Consider the following 25,710-nt stretch of genomic DNA (forward strand, 5'->3'; position numbering starts at 1 on the left):
ACATCAGACGGATCCGCTCCGAACGCTAGTGTGAAAGTAGCCTTTCCTGGTCTCCTGAGGAGAATATATCTCAGTATAGGAACATTTATATACAGTCAGGTACATAAATATTGGGACATGACACAATTCTAACATTTTCGGCTCTATAAACCACCACAATGGATTTGAAATGAAACGAACAAGATGTGCTTTAACTGCAGACTGTCAGCTTTAATTTGAGGGTATTTACATCCAAATCAGGTGAACGGTGTAGGAATTACAACAGTTTGCATATGTGCCTCCCACTTGTTAAGGGACCAAAAGTAATGAGACAATTGGCTTCTCAGCTGCTCCATATCCAGGTGTGTGTTATTCCCTCATTATCCCAATTACAATGAGCAGATAAAAGATCTAGAGTTCATTTCAAGTGTGCTATTTGCATTTGGAATCTGTTGCTGTCAACTCTCAAGATGAGATCCAAAGAGCTGTCACTATCAGTGAAGCAAGCTATCATTAGGCTGAAAAAACAAAACAAACCCATCAGAGAGATAGCAAAAACATTGGGCGTGGCCAAAATAACAGTTTGAAACATTCTTAAAAAGAAGGAACGCATCGGTGAGCTCAGCAACACCAAAAGATCCGGAAGACCGCGGAAAACAACTGTGGTGGATGACCAAAGAATTATTTCCCTGGTGAAGAAAACACCCTTCACAACAGTTGGCCAGATCAAGAACACTCTCCAGGAGGTAGGTGTATGTGTGTCAAAGTCAACAACCAAGAGAAGACTTCACCAGAGTGAATACAGAGGGTTCACCACAAGATGTAAACCATTGGTGAGCCTCAAAAACAGGAAGGCCAGATTAGAGTTTGCCAAACGACATCTAAAAAAGCCTTCACAGTTCTGGAACAACATCCTATGGACAGATGAGACCAAGATAAACTTGTACCAGAGTGATGGGAAGAGAAGAGTATGGAGAAGGAAAGGAACTGCTCATGATCCTAAGCATACCACCTCATCAGTGAAGCATGGTGGTGGTAGTGTCATGGCGTGGGCATGTATGGCTGCCAATGGAACTGGTTCTCTTGTATTTATTGATGATGTGACTGCTGACAAAAGCAGCAGGATGAATTCTGAAGTGTTTCGGGCAATATTATCTGCTCATATTCAGCCAAATGCTTCAGAACTCATTGGATGGCACAGTGCAGATGGACAATGACCCAAAGCATACTGCAAAAGCAACCAAAGAGTTTTTTAAGCAAAAGGAGTGGAATGTTATGCAATGGCCAAGTCAATCTCCTGACCTGAATCCGATTGAGCATGCATTTCACTTGCTGAAGACAAAACTGAAGGGAAAATGCCCCAAGAACAAGCAGGAACTGAAGACAGTTGCAGTAGAGGCCTGGCAGAGCATCACCAGGGATGAAACCCAGTGTCTGGTGATGTCTATGTGTTCCAGACTTCAGGCTGTAATTGACTGCAAAGGATTTGCAACCAAGTATTAAAAAGTGAAAGTTTGATTTATGATTATTATTCTGTCCCATTACTTTTGGTCCCTTAACAAGTTGGAGGCACATATACAAACTGTTGTAATTCCTACACCGTTCACCTGATTTGGATGTAAATACCCTCAAATTAAAGCTGACAGTCTGCAGTTAAAGCACATCTTGTTTGTTTCATTTCAAATCCATTGTGGTGGTGTATAGAGCCAAAAATGTTAGAATTGCGTTGATGTCCCAATATTTTTGGACCTGACTGTACGTTATCATATGATTTACCCATTCAGGAGTCTTGGAAAGCCGGGTTGCAGCTCCTATGAGAACTAAGACTCCTGAATGGCTAAATCCTCTGATAACTTCTCTATATGTTCCCGTAGTGATATATGTTCTCCTCAGGAAAGCTGGGTGACAGGCTGTATACCACACAGGTCTCCAAGGAGCTGCCATAAGACTCCTGAATGGCTAAATCATCTGATGACTTCTCTATATGTTCCCGTACTGAGATATATTCTCCTCAGGAAAGCTGGGTGACAGGCTGTATACCACACAGGTCTCCAAGGAGCTGCCATAAGACTCCTGAATGGCTAAATCATCTGATAACTTCTCTATATGTTCCCGTACTGAGATATGTTCTCCTCAGGACTAGGAGACCAGGAAAGCTTGGTGACAATCCATGAGAGAGCTGGAAGGCCCCTCAGTATTCCTAGGGTAATTCCAATGGAAATATTTTCCACAGAGGATTACCTGTTGTGGATTTTTATCAGACTCTACACGTAGCGTGTGGATTTGCTGTGGAATTCAGCCACGATCAGTTACACGTGGTGAAATCATAGATTACCACGGTGCGGATTTGAAATGTGCACAGTAGGTTCATTTCCGTGTGGATTTTATAAAGTGTGAGGATTTTTGGTAAAATCTTATCCATTTTGCTGGTATTTGCTGCAATACGCTGTGGACTTCATAGCTGCAGTTCTATGAGATGAATGAGCCCGGACCAAACATCCTGGGGAAGGGATCTCAGTTCTGTCAGCTGCAGCGCAGGGATTATACACACAGTGACGTCACAGCGCAGGGATTATACACACAGTGACGTCACAGCGCAGGGATTATACACACAGTGACGTCACAGTACACTGATAATAAACAATGACCATGTTGTTTGGTTCTAGACTTCTTTATAATGTTAATTTAAGAGGTGTTATTTTTGTCGCTCAAAATAAGGCTTTATAAAAGGTAAAAAAAAACAAAAAAAACGGCTCCTAACTTTTTTAGCTGGCTCCTAGATTCCAAGGAAATTTGTCAAGCCCTGTTATAAACAGTTCCAAATACCAGTCAATATTGGCACAAAACCTTCAGGCTTCTGCTAGAAAGCTGAACATGAAGAGGAACTTCATATTTCAGCATGACAACGACCCAAAGCATACATCTAAATCAACAAAGAAATGGCTTCACCAGAAGAAGATTAAGGTTTTGCAATGGCCCAGCCAGAGCCCAGACCTGAATCCGAAATCTGCAGGGTGATCTGAAGAGGGCTGTGCACAGGAGATGCCCTCGCAATCTGACAGATTTGGAGTGTTTTTGCAAAGAAGAGTGGGCAAATCTTGCCAAGTCAAAATGTGCCATGCTGATAGACTCATACCCAAAAAGACTGAGTGCTGTAATAAAATCAAAAGGTGCTCCAACACAGTATTAGTTTAACAGTGTGCACACTTATGCAACCATATTTTATTTTTATATTTTTTCTTTCCTCTACCTAAAAGATTTCAGTTTGGGGACAGTTGGATGCTAATGTCTGTAAAGCGCTGCGGAATATAGTAGCGCTATATAAGTGCATTAAATAAATAAAGTTTGTTTTTCAATTGAATAGTACAGTTTATAGGTCACATTAAAAAGGTGGAAAAAGTTCTGAAATGATTTATCTTTGTCTCATTTTCTTACAGAAATCACTGAAGAAAATGCACCAAACGAATATGCCACTGACTATACTAGCTAGTCATACAAGCAGATATTAAAAGCTGAGACTTTTGCCAATATATTCCTGTCAGGAAAATATCGGAGCCCATCATGCACCACGTCACGGTCACTCAGCATGGCAAGGGGTCCTACCACTACGCTAACTATGGTGTGAACAAGGTCTGAAGGTGATGTAATCCATCTCACAGCCAAGCTTCCACACAACCGCCTAGCAGGACAGCCAGTGCAATGTGAACAAAGCCAGACTGTAAGCCACACCCATATCAGACCATGTGATGGAGGTTTCTAGGTGCAAAGGAATGTTCAATTGCCAGATGAAGGCACATTCAATACATATAAAACAAAATCACAGAATTGCAGTGGCCAATATGGGGGAACTGCTCAAACCCCAAACACTGTAGCGTGTTTCTCATTGGGCGAGCAGTCCCACCGCAGCGGTGGGACTGCTCGCCCAATGAGAAACACGCTAGTGTTTGGGGTTTGAGCAGTTCCCCCATATTGGCCACTGCAATTCTGTGATTTCGTTTTCTTACAGCACAGAAACCTGACATTTTAACAGGGGTGTGTAGACTTTTTATATCCACTGTATATTCCATTTTACTACTGAAAAATGTACTTTACTGGGCTCCGATTAGGGCTGCATCCCCCTCCCCCCTACAGGGAGCTCCTCTTGCCTGCTATCTGTGAATGGGAGCGCACCCTATCTCTGTACACACTGATGCTGTACGATCCCATTCACAGATAGCAGGCAATTGGAGCTCCATGTAGGGGTAAGGTATTGTCTGCGGGTGTATGAAGTGTGGGTTATTTTACTGCTGGATACCCTTTCAGTGCTGGTGCCCTGGAGCGTACAGCATCAGTGTGTACAGAGATGCCGTACGCTCCCATTGCTCTGATGTTTGTGAATTACGGTCAGGAGATCAGACGCGCTCTTACTAGGCTCCCCGCGCCGAACTCTGACAGGAATAAGCGGATTCCCGTCAGACGGAACAGGGAGCGCACCAGTGGCAGACTGGACATGCGCTGCTCTTGGGCAGATTAGGAAAAGCAGCGCATGTGCAGTTACACTACAGGCATGGACGAGCGTTCTCTAAATGGGGTTTTTAAAGGGATTCTGTCACCAAGTTTTGGGCTATAGAGCTGCGGACATGCACGGCTAGATCGCTGCTAGCATGTCCGCAATATACCGGTTCTACAGGGCTGTGTGCTTTTATTTTCTTAAAAAAATAAAAATTAATTAACTCCCCTCATCCTGTTGTTCGCGCAGCCAGCATCATCTTCTTTCAGGACCTGCAAAAGGACCTTTGATGACGTGGTGAGGTCAGCGCAGGTCCTGCTGAATGAAGATAGAAGGATCTTTATGCACTGTATGGAGGAGATCGCTGCACATAATAGCAGTGGTCTCCTCCACCAAAAAGCAGGCAATTGCCAGGAATGAACGCTTTCTCCCTGACAGTCGCTTAATCTGAGGCCCTCCAGCTGTTGTAAAAGTACAACTCCCATGATGCCCTGATGTAGGCTGTCAGGGCATGCTGGGAGTTGTAGTTTTGCAACAGCTGGAGGGCGCAGGATGGGCACCCCTGGCCTAGATGATCTGCAGGTGTAACAGAAGTGTTAGTTTTTCTTGCAACTGTACACTGCATTCAGAAGTTAAACTTTTAAATTGAAACAGACAATGAAACTATGAACAATCTGCAAATAAATATATAACGTACTCTATAAGCAGAAGACGCGTTCCACTCAGACTCCGTTTCCTCTTTCCAATTGTTTTCTTCCGTTTTAAGGTTCTTGAATTGTTCTATACTGAGAATCTTTCCTCAGCTTCCTGTATACAATTTACACTACTATGCTCCATGTAATTTAACCAATTGATAATCATGTAATGACGGGCTGGCCAATTTACAATAGCATTTCTTAAAATGCCATACACAGTCATGTGTGCACCATACATGGCTTTATACTATCCTCCAGCTGTCATAGTGAAGGCCCTCGGCTGCCCTTGTATCGGTGGAGTAAACATATCAGGCATCCTTTGCGTCAATGGGTTACAAGATGGCGGGCTGTTCTTGGGTACCAGTACAATCTGCGCCGGTGGTGAATGACAAGTGAAAGCATCGGGTGCAAGCGCAGATCCAGGGGACTTGTGCAGGAGGAGGTGTCTACTTGCCATTCTAGGAACAAAAGCATTCGTTTTTTCTAGTTGCATTTAAATGGGTTGTCTCATTTCAGGACAGCCCTGGGGATCAGCCTGCAGTAAATAACTGATCAGTACTTACCTGACAGATCAGACGCGCACTGTTTACGGGGCTGCAGTGGTGATGCCAGATCAATAACATGTGGCCACTGCAGACCATCACTGGCCTCTTTCGAGCACCAGTAAGGACTTGACCACTGCAGCTGAGTAAATAGAGAAGAAGCGGCAGAGCAGGATCTGCCAGGTAAGTACCGATTCCTTTTTAATGTAGGGCGTTCCCCAGGGTTGTCTACTTTCAGGGCAACTCTTTTAAAGACTGTTTCCTGGCATTTTTTCAAATTGGAGGAGGAGATTCAGTGCTCAGAGACTAGGAGAGCGCCCCTCAGTGTTCACTCCAATTGCAGCCACAGAGGGCTCACTGAATTCACCATGATCAACCCAACCAGGCAGTATGTCTGGTTTTATAGCATTGACCATGGTGAATAATGGACTTTAAACCTCATGGTAAGCGACACAAGTAAGAAACAAAGAAACATTTCCAAACTGCTATTACCCCATTTCCCCTTAAAAATAAATAAAAAAATTCAAAAGGGCATCTGTCAGCAGATTTGTACCTATGACACTGGCTGACCTGTTACATGTGCACTTGGCAGCTGATGTGTTGGTCCCATGTTCATATGTGTCCGCATTGCTGAGAAAAATGATGTTTTAATGTATGCAAATGAGCCTCTAGGAGCAACGGGGGCGTTGCCATTACACCTAGAGGCTCTGCTTTCTGCGCTGGTTGATAGGACAGATAGGCAGGCCTGATCATTTTTACACTGCCTGGCCCTGTCAACCAAAATGCAGAGAGGGCAGCAACAAATTGTCCCTGTTCCCCACAGTGACGTAGGACGTTGTTGCCTTGACAACCCACAAGCAAAAATCAAGTGAAAGGAAAAAAGGGATACAACATGTAGCATTGTGACACAAAGTATCAGTATTCCATCAACGTTGTTGCAATATCTATAAAAAAAAAAGAGCAAAATAAACATATGAACAGTAATGTATAATACAGCATGGTGTATGTAGCGGCTGAAAGGCTGGGACGTGCCGAAACACATGCTGTTGTATCAGGCTACGTTCACATCCCCGGCAGAAAAAAGCCTGCTGGTGTTCACCGGACCCGGCATTGCTGGATTCTACAGATCACTGCCAGATCCCCACTCTACCGCAAGTGTGATTAATTACATTTAATTACAAAAGTATTCAAATCCAGATGCTGGTTTGAAAACTGCAGAATATTTTTTGTGGGGCAAACCCTTTAAGCCTTCCCAGCAGATTATTCAATAGAAAGATCCCAGCACTCATATAATATGAGTTAGAGATGATCCGGCATGAATGATGACCGACACCTGGCATTTATGCCGGATCTCATAATAGTCAATAGGGATCTGGCAGTGATCTGTAGAATCCAGCAATGGCAGGTCCGGTGAACACCAGCAGGCTTTTTTCTGCCGGGAACATTCACCGGGGATGTGAACGTAGCCTGATACAACAGCATGTGTTTCGGCACGTCCCAGCCTTTCAGCCGCTACATACACCATGCTGTATTATACATTACTGTTCATATGTTTATTTTGCTTTTTTTTTTATAGATATTGCAACAACGTTGATGGAATACTGATACTTTGTGTCACAATCCTACATGTTGTATCCCTTTTTTCCTTTCACTTGATTTTTGCTTGTGGGTTGTCAAGGCAACGTCCTACGTCACTGTGGGGAACAGGGACAATTTGTTGCCGCCCCCTCTGCATTTTGGTTGACAGGGCCAGGCAGTGTAAAAATGATCAGGCCGTCGCTGAAACTGCCTGCCGGATCCGGCAAAACGTATGCCAACTGATGGCATTTGTAAGACGATCAGGATCCTGATCCGTCTTACAAATGCATTGAAATGCCGGATCAGTCTTTCCGGTGTCATCTGGAAAAAACGGATCCGGCATTTTTTTTTTTTTTTTTTTTTTTCGGTCTGCGCATGTGCAGACCGGAAGGACAGATCCGGCATTGCACTAATACATTCCTATGAAAAAAAATGCCAGATCCGGCATTCAGGCAAGTGTTCCGGATTTTTGGCTGGAGATAAAACCGTAGCATGCTGCAGTATTATCTCCGTCCTGATCAGTCAAAAAGACTGAACTGAAGACATCCTGAACGGATTGCTCTCCATTCAGAATGCATGGGGATGAAACTGATCAGTTCTTTTCCGGTATAGAGCCCCTAGGACAGAACTCTATGCCGGAAAAGAAAAACGCAAGTGTGAAAGTACCCCAAGTTATTCAATAAAATGTATCTGTATAGCGCCACCTGCTGTCGGTTCCTTTCCTTATTTTTCTGTCCACCTTCAACTGCCTCATGAGCTGTGATGGGGAAAGAGCTGCAGCAGAAAGGACATGCCCCCTGAGCTGCCAGCTTGATATAAATCAAGCAGAGTAATTAGAGCAATGAATGGGGAGGTCTAAGGATCCATGTGAGGTACAGGGCTGGGTCTAGCTTTGTTAGAGATTGTCATGTACTACATGTTGTCCATTTTTTACATTAATAATGGGATAACCCCTTTAAGTCCTGGTATTCCTGTGGTTGCTAATTTGACAAGTACCAACAACCTAAACAATGGTGTTCCCTAATGGCAGTAGCCTCTTCCAGCAGGATAATACACTGTTCTGTTCAGGGACGGTTTAAAAAGAGTGTTGACTTGGCCTCCAATTTCCCCAGATCTGTGGGATACGTATGAAAAACAAGTCTGATCCATAAAGATGCCACCTGAGGAGTCTTTATAGGGAGGCAGAGTTCACATCACCGTTCAGCCTTTCCTTTCTTCTGCTCCGTTATAGGAGCAGGAGAACAGAAAGGACAAATTCGGCACGTAACTGAGCAAACGGAGCCTACCGACCCTATAGACTATAATGGGGTCCACTAGGTTTCCACTCAGAGGAAGATTTTTGAAGCGGAGACAAAAGTCCTGCGTGCACAACTTCTGTCTCCACTTCAAAAACCTTCCTCCGAGTGGAAACCTAGCGGACCCCATTATAGTCTATAGGGTCGGTAGGCTCCGTTCGGCTCAGTTACGTGCCGAAGCCGTCCTTTCCATTCTCCTGCTCCTATAACGGAACAGGAGAACGGAAAGGCTGAACGGCGATGTGAACTCTGCCTTAAAGGATTTGCTTTAGATGTTTTGGGACCAGATACCAAAATCCACTTTAAGAGGACTCGTGCTTCGATGGGTCAGAGCTGTTCTGATGGCTCAATGAGGGCCTACACAAAATATACACACACACCAATAAAGGTTGATTGGGGTGTATATAATGTATAATATAGAAATACTTCTTAAAGGGGTTGTCCAACTTCATATTGTTTTTCTATATACCTCCCTATCCAGAAGGACCCACCGAGATTAACATAGTTACCTGTTCCCTGATGCTCGTTTCTGGCAGTGCGAGTCCATCCTCTGTCGTCACAGTGCTTTAGTCCCTGCATGTATACTAATGGCATGGACAAGGTCATGTGCATCTCTGCAGCCAATGACTGACGGCAGCAGAGACGTGTCGATGAGTGGCACGAGACACAGCAGCGACATACTGATTGGTGACACATCACCACTGAGGCCAGTCTTTGTGGAGACTGAAGTGCAGTTAAAGGGCATCTGTCAGCAGATTTGTACCTAAGAAACTGGCTGACCATGGGCGCTTGGCAGCTGACGGCATCTGTGTTGGTCTCATGTTCTTATGTGCCCGCATTGCTGAGAAAAATGTTTTCACATGTGCAAATGAGCCTCTAGGAGCAACAGGGGTGATGCCATGACACCTAGAGACTCTGCTCTCTCTGCAACTGCCGAGCGCTCTCCACTTTGACAGGGCCAGGCAGTGTAAACGTCATCATGTCCAGCCCTGTCAAAGTGCAGAGGGCTCAGCAGATGCAGAGAGAGCAGAGTCTCTAGGTGTAATGGCAACGCCCCCGTTGCTCCTAGAAGCCCATTTGCATATATGAAAACATAATTTTTCTCAGCAACACCGATGGCTTCAGCTGCCAATCACACCTGCAACAGGTCCGCCAGTTTTATAGGTGCAAATCTATAGGTGGACGCACAGAGCTGGCACTGAGTGCTGGGGAGCAGGAAAATATGCTTCCCTCGACAGATCCCGCTGGGTGGACGATATGAAGTCTGACAACCCCTTCAAACAACTAGATTTTGTAAGAAGCCTGAATAAAGCGGTCACTGAGGTCCAGGATTGCCGTAGCTCCACATGCTGTCTGAAAAACCAAATCATGCCATACTAGGGGCATACTGGCATTAAAGAATACCCCATACACACAGCACCTGGCAGAGCACAGAAACCATGAAGTCCTACAGGGGCTGTGCTAGAACAGGTATGCTGAGCGCAGTCATACATTTACAGCCATGGTTATAAAATGGATAAAATCACATCTATAAAAAAAGAAAGAACAATCATAAAACAATCTTTTATAGTCTGCTTTTCTCCAAATCAAACTTTAACCAAATTTCAACCTTCACGAAGAAAAGAAAAACAAATGCTGAAAAGGGAAGGGCGTGTAACACAGCATTTTTGTTTTAGATATCTGAACCCAATTAAATGAGTAGAGCAGGCCTAAGCTGCCCTTGGATAGAGACGTAAGTAAGGCTCTGCCATTAATCACACGATGTCCTAATGCCGTGGTGTCCTCTCCAGGCATCTGGTCCCTTGGCTGTGTCCTCCAGCAGCTGCCATCACAATCACAGCCGTCACGCAGAGCCGTCTCATTTACATTGGAATCGCTCATCTCTCCCTTGGCCACATAGTAAAATATATCGGCCCACACTCATCAAGGTATTTGCACTTTGTTTCTGGTGCATTTTACTCCTACATTGTGTCTTATCTGCTGATGAATGCATTTATTAATAATAAGCGGTTTCTAGGATTTATATACTGATGAGGATAGGCCATCAATATCTGATCGGTGGCGTTCTGCTGATAGAAGATGCCGTGGTGCTCCGGTGAGCGTTGTGGTCTCTTTTTAGGTCATACATTGCATAGCGGCAGTGGTTGGTAATCACAGCTGATTGGCAGGGGTGCCATGTGTCAGACCCCACCGAGCACATGCTGATGACCTGATCTCGCGATATAAGGGTCCTGGAAAACCCCTTTAAGAGCCATTTCCGCCAGGTATGTCAGTTTGTATACGTGGATGCTGCTTGGCCAGAATTTACACACATTTATGAATTATGCCTTTTTAAAATGTTGCAGTTTTGTTGTCCCACCTCATTCCAGACAGAAACACATTTATCAACATTGTGTGACATTTTAGGGTCAAATAGTTTTTATTAAGCCAGTCTGCATGAACAATAATGCACTAAGTACATATACATAGATCAGCAAAAGCAAAGGTAAAAAGAATCCAGTCGGTGCAGACAATTTTAAATATAAAATTAGGCAACAGAACAAATCGACATCACAAGGACAAATGCAGTACGAAAGTACATGGGGAAGGATCCGGGGGAAAAAACAGAACCAGCAGTCAAGGAGTAACAGATACTTAGCAGCCTATAACTCTCACAGCGGTATTACATTCATAAATCCTGCATACTATGGTGTGCTACCCGTCGCCCTGCAGGTAAAACCAGGAAAAGACCGGAGATCAGACCACGGCCTCCATCGCTTAATAAAAAATCTCCTGAGATTCAGAGACTTCAGCTCTAAGTTCCTCCATTCTCATCATTAAGGGCCTCTGTCCAGTCAAGCCCGGTCGGAGGGGCGGTGGATTTCCAATGTCTAGAACTTATCCTTTGTGTTGCCATAAGAAAGAACCCTAGAAGGCCCTTGCGTATCCTACTAAGCTGACCAGGGAATATAGACTAGAGGGCCATAGGAGGTATGAGGGCCACAGAATCTCTGTATAGGTGATTATAGAGAGAGGAAACAGTCAGGAACGGGCATGACCACCATATGTGTAGCATGAAGCCCTGTGCAGATCCACATCTCCAACACAAAGGAGAGGTTTGCGGAATGATCCGTTGGAGACGTATAGGCGTCACGTACCAGTGAGATAGAATCGGTCTCTTGAAATCTACATGAGATGGACATTTTGTGAGTAAGATCAAAGACCATATTCCATTGATCCTTTGTGAAAGAGGTCTGTAGCTTCTCCTATGCTTTCAAGAAGGGCGGGGTACTCCTCTCTCCCTCACCACTCCATATAACACTGGAATCCCGCGAGTAGGGATGGTAGAGGAGAAGCATAACTTCTCAAATGGGGTAAGAGTGGAGTGCATGAGGGACGGAAGGGAGAGAGGAAACATAGCTCCTTAATTGTAAATACCTAAGAGTGTTCCCCTCTGGTAAAAGATCAGTGGAGTGGAGAGATACTTCATCTGGCACCCAAAAGATCCCTTCGGTTTGGACTGTATGTCTTGCATGTTCCATCTGGACCCAGAGTTTGTCAGTTCTATGGTGGAATAAGTCCAAGATACAGTTGCTAATACTGGCTCTATAATAAAGAGTGAAATTGGGCAATCCAACTCCCCCTGAAGTCTGTGAGAACCTTATGCCTCAGTCTAGGCCTACAACCCTTCCACAAAAACTTAGAGGTCAGTCGCTTAAGATTACTCAGAAAGGGCAAGGGGCAGTGTTTGGAAAAGATAAAGAAGCTTAGGAAGTGTACCCATTTTAAGAACATTCACCCTCCCAAACCACGAAAGAGGCAACTGATCCCATTTATGAAGATCTAGCTCTGAGAACATAGGTTTAGAATTGAGCAAAAAAGCTTTCGATGGATCAGCAGGCAAATGAATGAAATGGCAAATATTTAACAGAGTTGGGGTACATGCACACATTCAGGATTCATGGGCGGAGAATCCGCGCTGAAATCCACAGGTGTTCGCAGGCAAATCCTTGCGGTCAATCCGCATCAATTGGTGCAGATTTGCATGCTGATTTGGTGCGGATTTTACTAAGTGAATGAAGAAAATCCGGTCATAAAAAAATAAAATAAATTGCCATGCTGCGGATTTAAAAATCCGCACCGCAGGTCAAAATTTGTGAGGAAAAAAATAAATAAATCAACATCGTGTGCATTGAGAATGACTAATTCTCATAGAATACAATGTACATGACCTACGGTGTGGATTTTCCGCACACAATCCTGACCGTGTGCATTTAGCCTTGGTCTGACAACGAAACGGGAAGACCTCACTCAGATGTTGCACTTGAGCATTTCAGATTTATGTACTTTAACCTTAAAATTACTCAGTCTACTATATATTAAACTCCCTAAGGATAGCGGGTAGACCTATCCTAGGTGAGAGGATCAAAAGTCAGGGATAATCAGCTAATAGGGACCCCCCCCTCAGTTCCCCGTATGGAAGAGTTATGTCATAGCGTTAGCCAGAGACGCCATCACCAGAATATACAGGAAACAGGGGTCAGACAGGGACCCATTGACTCTCATCTGAGCTGAGGTGTTATGGTTAAGTGCCATGATCCACTCTCTCACCCTTAGTCCTAAGCCCAACTGGCATAAAGTAGCCCCCAAAAACCTCCAGCTTCCTTTTCGGCATCGACTGTCAGTAGGCAAAGTGGTGAGATGGAGCGTTTTGCCGCCGAGATGAGGGACATAGTTTTATTGGTACGGTCCCTACCCTCGCGGCCTGGAACAAACGCCACCTGTTCCAGATGTATTAAGGAATGAGCCGCTGAAGGTGAAGGGATATCATTTTAGCGTATAATTTAATGTTTACGTTAATTAATGAAATAGGGCGGTAATTCCCACAGAAGGGGTCTTTCCCTACAGATAGTAAAATTTTAATAGATTTGTCAGAAATAAGAGTAAGGCTGCCTCAGGTCTCATTCACACTTGCATGTCTGTGGAAAAAATCCGTCCGCGTTTCATCTGTGAAGGATAAATGCTTGGTCCGTGTGTCCATTTTTTTGCCCTCCGTCTGTCATCCGCATTCCATGGACAATACTCAGCTGAAAATTCATTTCCAGAGCATCCCTTACCAGTGGTCAGCAAAAAACGGACTGGTCTGCATCCCTGACCAAAGTAGGGCATGTCCCAGCGAGTGAGTAAATGGGCGAAAATCTACGGATGTGTGAACAAGTGTTAAAATCAATGGGTACATGTGCTGCCAGATGAAAATGCAGATAGCACATGTATGTGAAAAACGGAAATGTGAACAAGGCCTCAAGAAAACGGACTTCAAAAATGCTGCACATGATAAATGCTCCCATAGCATTAAACATAGCACGAACTAGTTATGATTCATTCATATAACCCGGATTCACATACAACATGACATTGGCAAGGCCAGGAGGGGTGGTGTACAGGAAATGCCAGCGTAAAATACAGTCAGAACCTACACAATGCCATAGACCGTGTGATGCCCTCACCATGTCCAGGATGCGGTCATCCACTGCTCCATCAGACGTGTTTTTCCTCCATGGACAAGAAAGGGTTCACCCCAAGCCTGCACAATCCATGTATGCCCTGCGTGCCTCGCTCTCCCCTCACCACCGCACAATGCAGCTCAAAATAAAACCAGCCCTCGCCACGTGACCGCCCGCACTAATGACAAGCAGCACATCCTGCTTGCTGAAGGAACGTGTGCAGGCCCGAGCATTAGACACACAGGCGTGACAAGAGACATGATGGGACGTCGGACACATCTCACTTCCTAAAGGATTCCCGCTGCCAAGTGTACCAGCCAGGGGCATGCATGATGGTTTCGTCCAGGGCGTGCCAGTCTCCTCACTGTGCCGCTTCTGGCTCCGCCAGTAGTGTGGAGGATTATCCCTTTTCAAGTCCACTTTAATTACTCTAGTCTTATAAGAAGCTTGTCACAGAAGATTAAAGACTCTAAAGCCAAAAAGTCTCTAAAACACAAAAGCTCTCGGAACCAGGGGAAAACGGTTCTTTGTCCACGGCACAAAGCAAGGACTGCACACATTTCACGTCTTTCCTTTTCAAGCAAAGCAGGACTTTAAAGATCCACTGATCGGGCATCCAATAATCTGGAAATGGCTAAAAAAAACTGACATTTTAAGGTGAAATAAAAAAAAAACTATTGGATTTCTGCAGCGGCTTACAGTTTGCGTTGCTGTGGGATCCACTCATGATTTGGTCCCAATAAATAGGGCTAATCGACAAGAGGCTACTGCAGCCCGGTCTATACACGGAAACCTCCACAGTACGGGGAGGAGTGATCGCTAATGCCATCGCTCCTTCCCCTACAGAATCATTGCTTGTCAGCAGCAGGATCTCCTGCCGGAAAACGATCATTTATGTGCCTACATAAACGACTGAACCACCCAATGAACGAGTGTTTCACTGGTCATCGGCGGCACCTTTACACCGCCAGATAATTGCTATGTAAAGGGCCTTTTAGAAGTGCAATCAGTGGGGGAACCATCCTGCATGTCACATTCACTCGCTGGAAGTTTCTTTCAGCTAACAAGGTGCTGTTACCACCATAAGTGGACTCTACGTGGCCTCAAAAGCTATGATTAGGTCGCATTTAGAGTTTTTTCTGATATCCATTCATAGTTGATAACTCCCAGCCAAATGAGTAAACTTGCCCATCTGTCCCTTTAAGGTACTTTCACATTATGTTTTTCTTTTCCGGCGCTGAGTTCCGTCCTAGGGGCTCTATACCGGAAAAGAACTGATCAGGCATATCCCCATGCATTCTGAATGGAGAGCAATCCGTTCAGGATGCATCAGGATGTCTTCAGTTCAGTCTTTTTGACTGATCAGGACAGAGATAATACTGCAGCATGCTACGGTTTTATCTCCGGCCAAAAAAAACTGAACACTTGCCTGAATGCCGGATCTGGCATTTTTTTTCATAGGAATATATTAGTGCCGGATCCGGCATTCAAAACACCGCAATGTCAGATCTGTCCTTACGGTCTGTACATGCGCAGACCGAAAAAATAAATAAATGCCAGATCCGTTTTTTCCAGATGACACCAGAAAGACAGATCCGGCATTTCAATGCATTTGTAAGACGGATCAGGATCCTGATCCGTCTTACAAATGCCATCAGTTGGCATACGTTTTGACGGATCCGACAGGCAGTTCCAGCGACTGAACTGCCTGCCGGATTCCTCTGCCGCAAGTGTGAAAGTAGCCTTACTTTTCCGACGGTGTTAGATCTTTTGCAACTGTTGTAAAATGACAATAGAATAGCGTCCTCTACTTATCACAGAACACAATTTCACATCGCAAGATAATGGGAGCAATATGACGCCATGAAACTCCAGGATAAGATGTATAGCAGCTTTATACATTCTACGTACAGGCAGGTTTTTTATTTTTATTGCCCTCCGCAATCTTTATTGCTCTCTTCATGTTCCGCCACAAAAGCCACTCGATGACCTGCTTTTATAACAAATTGAAGTCAATGGGGGCTATTCACATTTTCTTTTTTTAACAGAACACATTCTATTTTAGTTCTTTTTCACAGCCAGACGGACCCCATTGAAAGCAATGCGACCGTTTTAACGGCAATTAGACAGGCAGTCGCTCCTCTCTTGATGCTGAAGGACCTGCGCTCAAGCGTGATGATGTCATCACGGGATCGCTATTGCAGAAAATCCCTGTACAGAAACTATGATAGGTGGTGCCTGCATGAACGACTGAATTGGTGGCACATTTATATGGCCAGATTGTCGGGAATGACCGTTTATAGGAATGGTCGCTCCCAAGAATCTGCATGGTTATCAGGCCGTTTAAATACACTGGAAAAGTCCTTTAATCTGACCCAAAAACCATTAGAAATTTTTAATAATAAAGGATAAGTGTATATAAGATAAAGAGTATTGGCCTTGTATAACGGGCAGTGTACACATCACGTTTTATCTCTCCTATGAGCTTTCCTGGGGGGGCAACAGTGGGGGTCATTCACACGCCAGTCAGGGACTGGAATAGTTTTCACTCCAGGTGCACAGACTGCCGGAGGTGCACTTAATTTATGATGAGGCCTGCGCCTCATCATAAATTAGGCAAATCCTCCAGCAACGTAGGATAGAAGTGAAGACCAGCATAGAACACCGGTCTTTATAAATGACCCCCAGCGTTCAAATGTATCCCTAAGTGGATTCATTCACTTCAATGAGGCAAATGGAGTCTAAAAGATTAAGGCCCCTTTCACACGGGCGAGTATTCTGCGCGGATGCGATGCGTGAGGTGAACGCATTGCACCCGCACTGAATACCGACCCATTCATTTCTATGGGGCTGTTCACATGAGCGGTGATTTTCACGCATCACTTATGCGTTGCGTGAAAATCGCAGCATGCTCTATATTCTGAGTTTTTCACGCAACGCAGGCGGCCCATAGAAGTGAATGGGGTTGCGTGAAAATCGCAAGCATCCGCAAGCAAGTGCGGATGCGGTGCGATTTTCACGCACGGTTGCTAGGAGACGATCGGGATGGAGACCCGATAATTATTATTTTCCCTTATAGCATGGTTATAAGGGAAAATAATAGCATTCTGAATACAGAATGCATAGTAAAACAGCGCTGGAGGGGTTAAAAAAATAAAAATAAAAATTAACTCACCTTAGTCCACTTGATCGCGGCCCGGCATCTCCTTCTGTCTCCTTTGTTGAATAGGACCTGTGGTGAGCACAGGAACAGGACCTTTGATGACGTCACTCCGGTCATCACATGGTACGTCACATGATCTTTTACCATGGTGATGGATCATGTGATGACCGGAGTGACGTCATCAAAGGTCCTATTCCTGTAATTAATGCTCACCACAGGTCCTATTCAACAAAGGAGACAGAAGGAGATGCCGGGCTACGCGATCAAGTGGACTAAGGCTACTTTCACACCTGCGTTTGGTGCGGATCCGTCTGGTATCTGCACAGACGGATCCGCACCTATAATGCAAACGCTTGGATCCGTTCAGAACGGATCCGTTTGCATTACCATGAACAAAAAAAAAAAAAAAAAAAAAAAATTTTTTTTTTTTTTTTGTTCATGATAATGCAAACGGATCCGTTCAGACTTTACATTGAAAGTCAATGGGGGACGGATCCGTTTGAAAATTGAGCCATACTGTGTCAACTTCAAACGGATCCGTCCCCATTGACTTACATTGTAAGTCTGGACGGATCCGTTCGCCTCCGCACGGCCAGGCGGACACCCGAACGCTGCAAGCAGCGTTCAGGTGTCCGTCTGCTGAGCGGAGCGGAGGACAAACGGTGCCAAACGGATGCATTCTGAGCGGATCCGCCTCCACTCAGAATGCATTAGGACTGGACGGATCCGTTCGGGGCCGCTTGTGAGAGCCTTCAAACGGAACTCACAAGCGGAACCCCGAACGCTAGTGTGAAAGTAGCCTAAGGCGAGTTAAATTATTATTTATTTATTTTTAACCCCTCCAGCGATGTTTTACTATGCATTCTGTATTCAGAATGCTATTATTTTCCCTTATAACCATGTTATAAGGGAAAATAATACAATCTACAGAACACCGATCCCAAGCCCGAACTTCTTCACAGAAGTTCGGGTTTGGGTACCAAACATGCGCGATTTTTCTCACGCGAGTGCAAAACGCATTACAATGAAAAATCGCGGGTGTTCCTGCAACGCACCCGCACATTTTCCCGCAACGACCGTGTGAAAGAGGCCTAAATGTTGGCCCCCGACTGACCTGCTTCCTATTTGTGGACGTTCTTCTGCTACATGTCCTGCAAAAGAAACCTGAACAGATGGAAGGCAGGTCAACCGGTGGCCAAAGTTCCATCTTTTGGACTTTGTTTGCCTCGCTGAAGTGAATGAATCCTTTGAGGGATACGTCTGTTTTTGGGCAATCAAACATTACCTCTCTGGAGGAAAGCGGAGTCGAGAGCCAAAACGGCCCTACTTTGGATATGAGAACAATGTCATTGACTGAGGCATGTGAAGGGCACAGGGTGGATTAGATTGTAACCTCCAAAATGCACTCTCCTTCTAGATCAGCAACCTCCGGGACTCCAGGTGCTGTGAAACTACATCTCCCATCATGCACACTCAGCTCCCCCAGAAGTGAAAGGAGCATGCTGGGAGTTGTACTTTCACAACAGCTGGAGTGCCGAAGGTTGCTGATCCCTGTTCTAGACCAATTCACATTAAGACATGCAAAGTATTACTGAAATGTAACGCTCCGGCTTCCTCCTCGCCCTCCATAATCAATTAGCGAAAATTACTACTTAACAGCCTCAAATTTGAGAATGAAACCTAGGCTAGGTGGCAGCTTCAGGCTACTGTCACACAAGCGGGATCCGGCAGGTTCAGCAAAAACACTTCCGTTACTGATAATACAACCATCCGCATCCGTTCTGAACGGATCCAGTTGTATTATCTTTAACATAGCCAAGACGGATCCGTCATCAACTCCATTGAAAGTCAATGGAGGACGGATCCGTTTTCCATTGTGTCGCATCCCAGGACTGAAAGCAAACCGTAGCATGCTGCGCTTTGCTCTCCGGTATGAGAACGGAATGCATTTTGGAGCACACCGTTCTGTTCAGTTACGTTTTGTCCCCATTGACAATGAATGGGGAAACAACGGAAGCGCTTTTTTCCGGTATTGAGACCGTATGACGGATCTCAATACCGTAAAATATTAACGCTAGTGTGAAAGTAGCCTTACGGTACGGCCACACGTTCTGGAAACTGTAGCAGAAAGGTCTGCAGCAGGATTTGTGCTGCAAAAAAAACCCATGTGCTGTATGTGGCTCTTGCTGCGCAAAAGCCAGCAGACTTCACCCTCTCCATTGCAAAGGGTGAACCCCGCGGTGGAGATCCACAGCATAAACTGACATACTGCAGATTTCAAGTCCTTAAAATACACAGCTACTGGTTTTGTGAGACTGGTAAAGGGGGAATCGAGTATTCATTTGCCAATATTGGAGAACTGGCACTAATAACATGATCCAATCCAGGGATGCCCAACCTGCGGCCCTCCAGCTGTTGCTAAACTAAAACTCCCAGCATGCCTGGACAGCCTACAGCTATTAGGGCATGCTGGGAGTTGTAGTTTTACAACATTGAACTTTAACACAGTAGGCTCGGTGGTTTAGCTCAAACCCCAGTTGATGTAAATTTTTGTCCTTGAATTGGAGGGTCCAAAATTGTCATTTCATGGGTTATGCAGACAGATATGCCCACGCACTCCATGGCGGTATTCATCTAACCGATTACAATCTGATGTGGAAATAGGAGCAGCGTTCACGTCACTCACCACTCTGTAATAAGGACATCTATATATGGCTGTCATAGTCCTTATTAACCCGGCGGATGTCTATGACATCAACCACAGTGACCCAGGAATAAAGGCGCCATCTCTCCGCTCAGGGGGTATTGATCACTACTGCCAGATCCAGGTCATTACAATTACCACTGTAATCAAGGTCATGGTCAGTAATGAGAGGTAAAGAGCAGGGATCTGGGCGCCCTGCACATCAATGGCCTCACCATGCCTGAGGGGGACAGAGGTGACAAAGCAAACCAACCACGTGATGGTATAGGAATGTGACAGATATACATTGGCTATATACAGGGCTATGTGTATGAACTGAACATCAACCTACAGGCCTCCCCCCACACACCGGGACCCAGCACCGACCTACCGGCTGCTCCCGGGCTCCGGTCCCCTCCTTGCTGCTCCAGAGGGCGGGCCTTCCTCCAGCTCTCCAAGGAGACAGCACTATCGATGTCACGTTCTACTCGTCCAATAGAATGGCACCGTCCTCAGCTGTCAATCAGTTCACCGCAGAGAACACATGCCCATACCTCAGCAGTTCAAAAAAGGAAAACGCCGGAAGCTCGAGCCTCCATATTTGTTACGGGCAAACAGAGCCAGAGTCGGCCTACTTTATAGGAAAATAATAGGAGAAACACAAGTAATTAGCCTGCCGAGGTAATGAATATGTCCTGTATAGAATACAGAGTGATATTAGGGAGAGGATTCGGCGCAATGTTGAGGTTTACTGGCAGGTACTGGCAAGAGAAGGAACACCTTGTACGCCCCGGCGCATTGTGATGACGTCAGTGGCGGAGTTGCACCGGATTGGACAGCGTGTAGCCGAGTTCTATGGGCTGGATGGTGTCTCCCTAGGCGATAGAGAAGTCCAGATCAGGTCAGCAACACAGGAAGTTGTGACATAAGGAATTTCCTTCTAATGCTGAGAGGCAAGGAGCAATACAAATATACCGCGGAGATACCGCACTGGCTTCTGTCCCCTGTGCAGCTCCACCAGGCACGGTAGTAGTCTCTAGTGAAAGCCGGGGCAGCACACAGACTGGCCATAGTGGTTAAAGGGGGACTCTTCCATCAGGAGGGGGGAGGGGGGACACTTCCTATAGAACTAATGCCATTAAACATGAATTGCACAATACTGTTCTTCTCTGGATGATACTGCTGTGCAGGGGGGAGATGATCTGTGGGGTAGTCTCATTAGAATAGTAGGTGGAGGATTGGACAGAATGACAGCTCTGATGGTCTGGTCATAGGCTTAGGAAAACATGAATTGGACACACAGGGGCTGCTAAATGAATAGAATTTCCAAGACAGCAGTTTCTAATGACACTAATAATCAAACTAAGAAAAAAACTGTGCAGTAACCACAAAAGGAATGCTTTACCGAAATCTTTTTCAGTGTACAAACTATACAGCATAAAACGTGTATGAGGAAAAGATATTAAAAACAGTTTGTAGGCGGAGAGCATGACAGGCACCATTCAGTGCAATTACAATGATACGTGAATATGAAAAGGACAGGACAGAGTAAGACAAACTGCAATTAGAGAGTATTTAAAGTCTAAATGTAATGCAACAAAATCAGTGAATACTGACACACCGGAGCAAGAACGTGGTAGATACCATAAATGTGATTGCACCAGCCACATAAAGTCAAGAGGGTAACAATACCTATACTGACCGGAGCGAGATCTGTCCTCCACCCTGCGCTCTGAGGGGCGTCTTGTGTGCGTTTCCATCAGAGACAGTCAGTCTTTGGAGAACGCGAGCCGACGCTCCATTTTATTGCAGGCGGCAGTCTGATGGGGGGGGGGGGGGGGGGTGTGAGACCCGCTGGACAGACCGGTCATGTCTTTAGCTGTGAGACTCTGCTGCTTTGTGTCTGTTCTTCACTGAACAAAATATTGTTTTTAAAGGGGTTTTCATAAAACATAACAGGTTATTATAGGAGACAATATTAACCAGCTATTTCCATACAGAACGGGTGGCAGCTCAGAAGTTCACAATCCATTTAGCCTCGTTGGATGTATAGTTTATATCTATACCTTTATATATCGATCCTTCTTATGAGCACTTCTAGGAATTCATTCATTATTAAAAATTGCTCATTGGTTCTTGTTAAAGGGGTTTTCCAGGATTTTGGTACTGATGACCTATCCTCAGGATAGGTCACCAGCATCTTATCGGTGGGTCCGACACCCGGGACCCCATCCGATCAGCTGTATGAGAAGGCAGTGGCGCTCCTGTGTTGACTGCGGCCTTCTCCGTGCATTGAATAGCGGCTGTGCTTGTTATCCCCCTCAGCCCCAGTGCAATACCAAGCACGGCTGCTATACAATGTACAGAGGAGGGCGGGGGTCCCGGGTGTCGGACCCCCACCGGTCAGGTGCTGATGAGGATAGGTCATCAGTACCAAAATCCTGGAAAACCCCTTTAACAAGAATCATTGTGCCCTTGTCTGCAATTTTTTTTATAATGAATGAATTCCTAGAAGTGCTCATAAGAAGGATCGATATATAAAGGTATAGATATAAACTATACATCCAACGAGGCAAAATGGATTGTAAACTTCTGAGCTGCCACTTGTTCTGTATGGAAATAGCTGGTTAATATTGTCTCCTATAATAACCTGTTCTGTCACTGTCCTTCCCCGTGTTTCCTGTACAATATCTGCAAGAAATAAAAAAACTAGAGCATCAACATGACACCCATCACTAAATAGCCACCTAAATCTCTGACCGCAAGGAGCGTCGCCCCTGCGGTATTGTGGAATTAGCGGATGATTTCTGCTTGTTATTGTGTACTGAATCTGCCTGGCTTCTTTTCTATTTAGGACCTTGGATGGACTCATGAAAAAGCCACCGCTCACTAAGTTTATTCAATGTCTTGTCTGGTAAGTTCAGTAATGATGGATGTGAAGTCATTGATATGTTTCGTTTTTAAACTTAGAACAGAAATGGAATTAAGGGGGAACGACTCGTCAGATAATAAATAACATTTTTATGTTAAACATATTTTTAAATTTGGTGGTTATCAATCGATATAAAACAAAACAAAAGACAAAGCCTAATAATAGACGCCACTTCTTGGCCTCTACAGATCACTTTACTATAGTTATCTGGTTATCATTACAGGCAGGATTTGAACACCTATCACCTATATACACAGATAACACATGATCTATCATTCACAATAGATGATTGTCAAAGCTTATCAGCTCTCCCCTGACCCCCTGCACCGGGCACAGAGGATGCCTAGAAAACTCTCCCATAGAAGTCAATGAGATCCCCTCCTGTCCATTGTGTCTATGGCCTGTGTAGCTGCTGTGAAGCATATCTCTAAAGGCTGTGAAGAACAGCTCAGGCAAGATGGCCGCCCCCATAATCATGTTCAGGAAATAGAATAAAAAAGTCTGTAATCGGAAAATGAAAACAGATTAGAAAAAGGATATATGTCGCTATCTGGTTTTAACTGGCAGAAAATAATGTTGGCGACACATTTCCTTTGAAAGAATTACCCAGTTTTATAGGAAATTATTCAGCAAAACTTGTCATTTATTCAGTTAAAGGGGTTGTCCGGATTCAGAGGTGAACCCGGACATATCCCCCCATTTTCACCCAGGCAGCCCCTCTCATATCACGCAGGGCAAGGGCTGTTTTGTACACCGCTAGGCAGAGGCTTCCACCTAGCAGTAAGCCTGGTGACGTCACCGGCACTAGTGGGCAGGCTTTAGCGCCACCTTAGCCTTTTTGCAGGCTAGGGCAGCACTACAGCCCTCCCATTAGTGCCAGTGACGTCACCAGGCTTACTGCTAGGTGGAAGCCGCCACCTAGCATACCCATGGAGAGAGCCCAGTACGTCACCGGATCTCCAGAAAAAGCCCTTTTTGAATTGCGCAGGGCAAAGAAGAACATCGGAGCATGAAATGCTCTGATGCTCATATCAGATGGGCTGAGTGGGGGGAGAAGGGGGATATGTCCGGGTTCAGCGCTGAACCCAGACAACCCCTTTAAACCTCTGCTCTTTCTATGCATAAGAGTCATATAGGCGGTCCTAATCAGTGATTGACAGCTGTCTCTGCATAGCAGCAAACAGTAAGTAGGACCAACCACATGGTGACATCTCCTCTTTAACCGCAGCTCCTCTGCACCATCTGAATGTAGCCTTAGAGTCGGAGACAATAATCTTAGTATGTGTACCTTGTATAGGAGGAGGAGGAGAGGCGTACGCGGTGCTCTCTGATATTCTCTTGTCATTTCAGGACTGTTCCTGCCTGAGACGGACACCTGTGAAATCTATAAGCCAAAGTAAAGAATCCACCACAAGCATCTATCCACACTGGGTAAGCAAAAGGCTCGTTGGGAGGAATCTTTCATCAGGGGAATACTTGAAGACATTTTTGCACTATTCTATGTTGGAATACTTTGCGCCAAAATGCTACCCCAGTTTTTTTTGCTTTTTTTTAACGCTGTTAAAACTTTACAGTTTGTGAAATATTGCAATAAAAAAATAAAAAGTTGCAGTGATGAATCTGGAATGAAATGAAAGCCACGCTCACATTAGCATTCACATTTCAAAACTGGAGTAAGTAGTGTGAAAATGCAAAAAGCCACAAATGAGCCCAAAAAGACACAAAAGTCACTTTTAAGAGAAACATTTTGGACTTCATGTCTTGCTAAATTCCCACTTTATGATCCAAATGTCACAGAGTGAAGGAGACCGCTGTATTTACATGCGGCGATCTCCTCCACAGTATGAGGACGGGGGATTGCTATTGCGATCGCTCATCCTCATACAGCTGCATTGTTTCTGGGCAGCAGATCGCTGTTTAGACTGCACGAACGCCAGGATCACCCGATCAACAAGCGTTTCACTTGTTCTTCCGGTGATCGGCGGCACATTTAGATGGTCAGATTATCAGGAACAAGTGTTCACAGGAAAGTTAGTTGCCGATTATCGGGCAGCGTAAATCCGCCTTTAGGCTGCATGCACACGACCGTATTTTGAATCCATGTCCGATCTGCGTTTTTTGCAGATTGTGCATGGATCTATTCATTTCAATGGGACTGCAAAAAAATCGGACAGCACATGGATGTCATACACTTGCAGCCTATTGTTGCACTAAACGATTATTTCCTACAATTAGTGTATGTTTTGTATGTCTTTTTGCACTGCTGTTGTTAAATTTTATAGTTTTTTAATCATTTTGCATGTGAATAATGTCAAAATGTTTTCTTTGTTTTTCTAAAATTCTTTGTTTCCTGTTCCATATGCTAGTAATTCATGTCATGTTAGTGTGGTGACGTATTCTTCATATCTGCAGGCAGGTGAACTGCCGCAGTGCTGGATTCCTCCTGTGCTGGGAGGGCATGACATGCCAGTACGATACAATGAAGTCAACAACTATGAACTTCAACAGGAACTTGGTGAGTTTATTTTTACTGATATACATTATTTCTAGTTTTATATTAAAATAGAATATGTGTTGTATCTCAGCTTTTTTTAGGTTAATGGAGCTGAGCTGTAATACCGCACACAACCTGCGGACCAGTGAGGCACTGTTTTTGCAAGAAAGCATACATTTTTTTGTAATCCTGATCACTAAGGTCCTGCAATTTCTTTTTTTCACTTTTTCTTCATCTCCTTCCGGGAGCTACAACTTTTTTATTTTTCCATCTATGTAGCCATTTCATTTTTTCTTCATCGCCTTCCAAGACACTATAACTTTTTTATTTTTCTGTCTTTGTAGCCATATGTGGGCTTGTTTTTTGCACGGTGTAGT

General features: G+C 44.8%; 2 protein-coding genes across 4 annotated transcripts in view; one reads left to right on the plus strand and one right to left on the minus strand.

The window, feature by feature from the left end:
* The window catches only part of TRAK2 (trafficking kinesin protein 2), a 79,478-nt gene extending 59,113 nt beyond the window's left edge, over positions 1-20,365 (minus strand). Inside the window, exon 1 of one of the 2 annotated variants that reach the window (XM_040441890.1) lies at positions 20,299-20,365. The gene's annotated coding sequence lies outside the window, so the exon portion shown is untranslated. Of the gene's footprint in view, positions 1-14,064; positions 14,207-20,298 lie in introns of those variants that run through there. The other variant, XM_040441889.1, reaches the window with a different exon arrangement.
* A 365-nt stretch (positions 20,366-20,730) lies between these two features.
* Positions 20,731-25,710, plus strand: part of STRADB (STE20 related adaptor beta) — a 54,772-nt gene continuing 49,792 nt past the window's right edge. The window contains exons 1-4 of one of the 2 annotated variants that reach the window (XM_040441090.1): positions 20,731-20,808; positions 22,762-22,821; positions 24,190-24,270; positions 25,252-25,354. In XM_040441090.1, the coding sequence (XP_040297024.1) occupies positions 22,810-22,821; positions 24,190-24,270; positions 25,252-25,354 (196 nt within the window). In that variant the 5' untranslated portion in view covers positions 20,731-20,808; positions 22,762-22,809. Of the gene's footprint in view, positions 20,809-20,860; positions 20,934-22,761; positions 22,822-24,189; positions 24,271-25,251; positions 25,355-25,710 lie in introns of those variants that run through there. The other variant, XM_040441091.1, reaches the window with a different exon arrangement.

Source organism: Bufo bufo, chromosome 7 (genome assembly GCF_905171765.1).
Source record: "Bufo bufo chromosome 7, aBufBuf1.1, whole genome shotgun sequence".
Classification (NCBI taxonomy): Eukaryota; Metazoa; Chordata; class Amphibia; order Anura; family Bufonidae; genus Bufo; species Bufo bufo.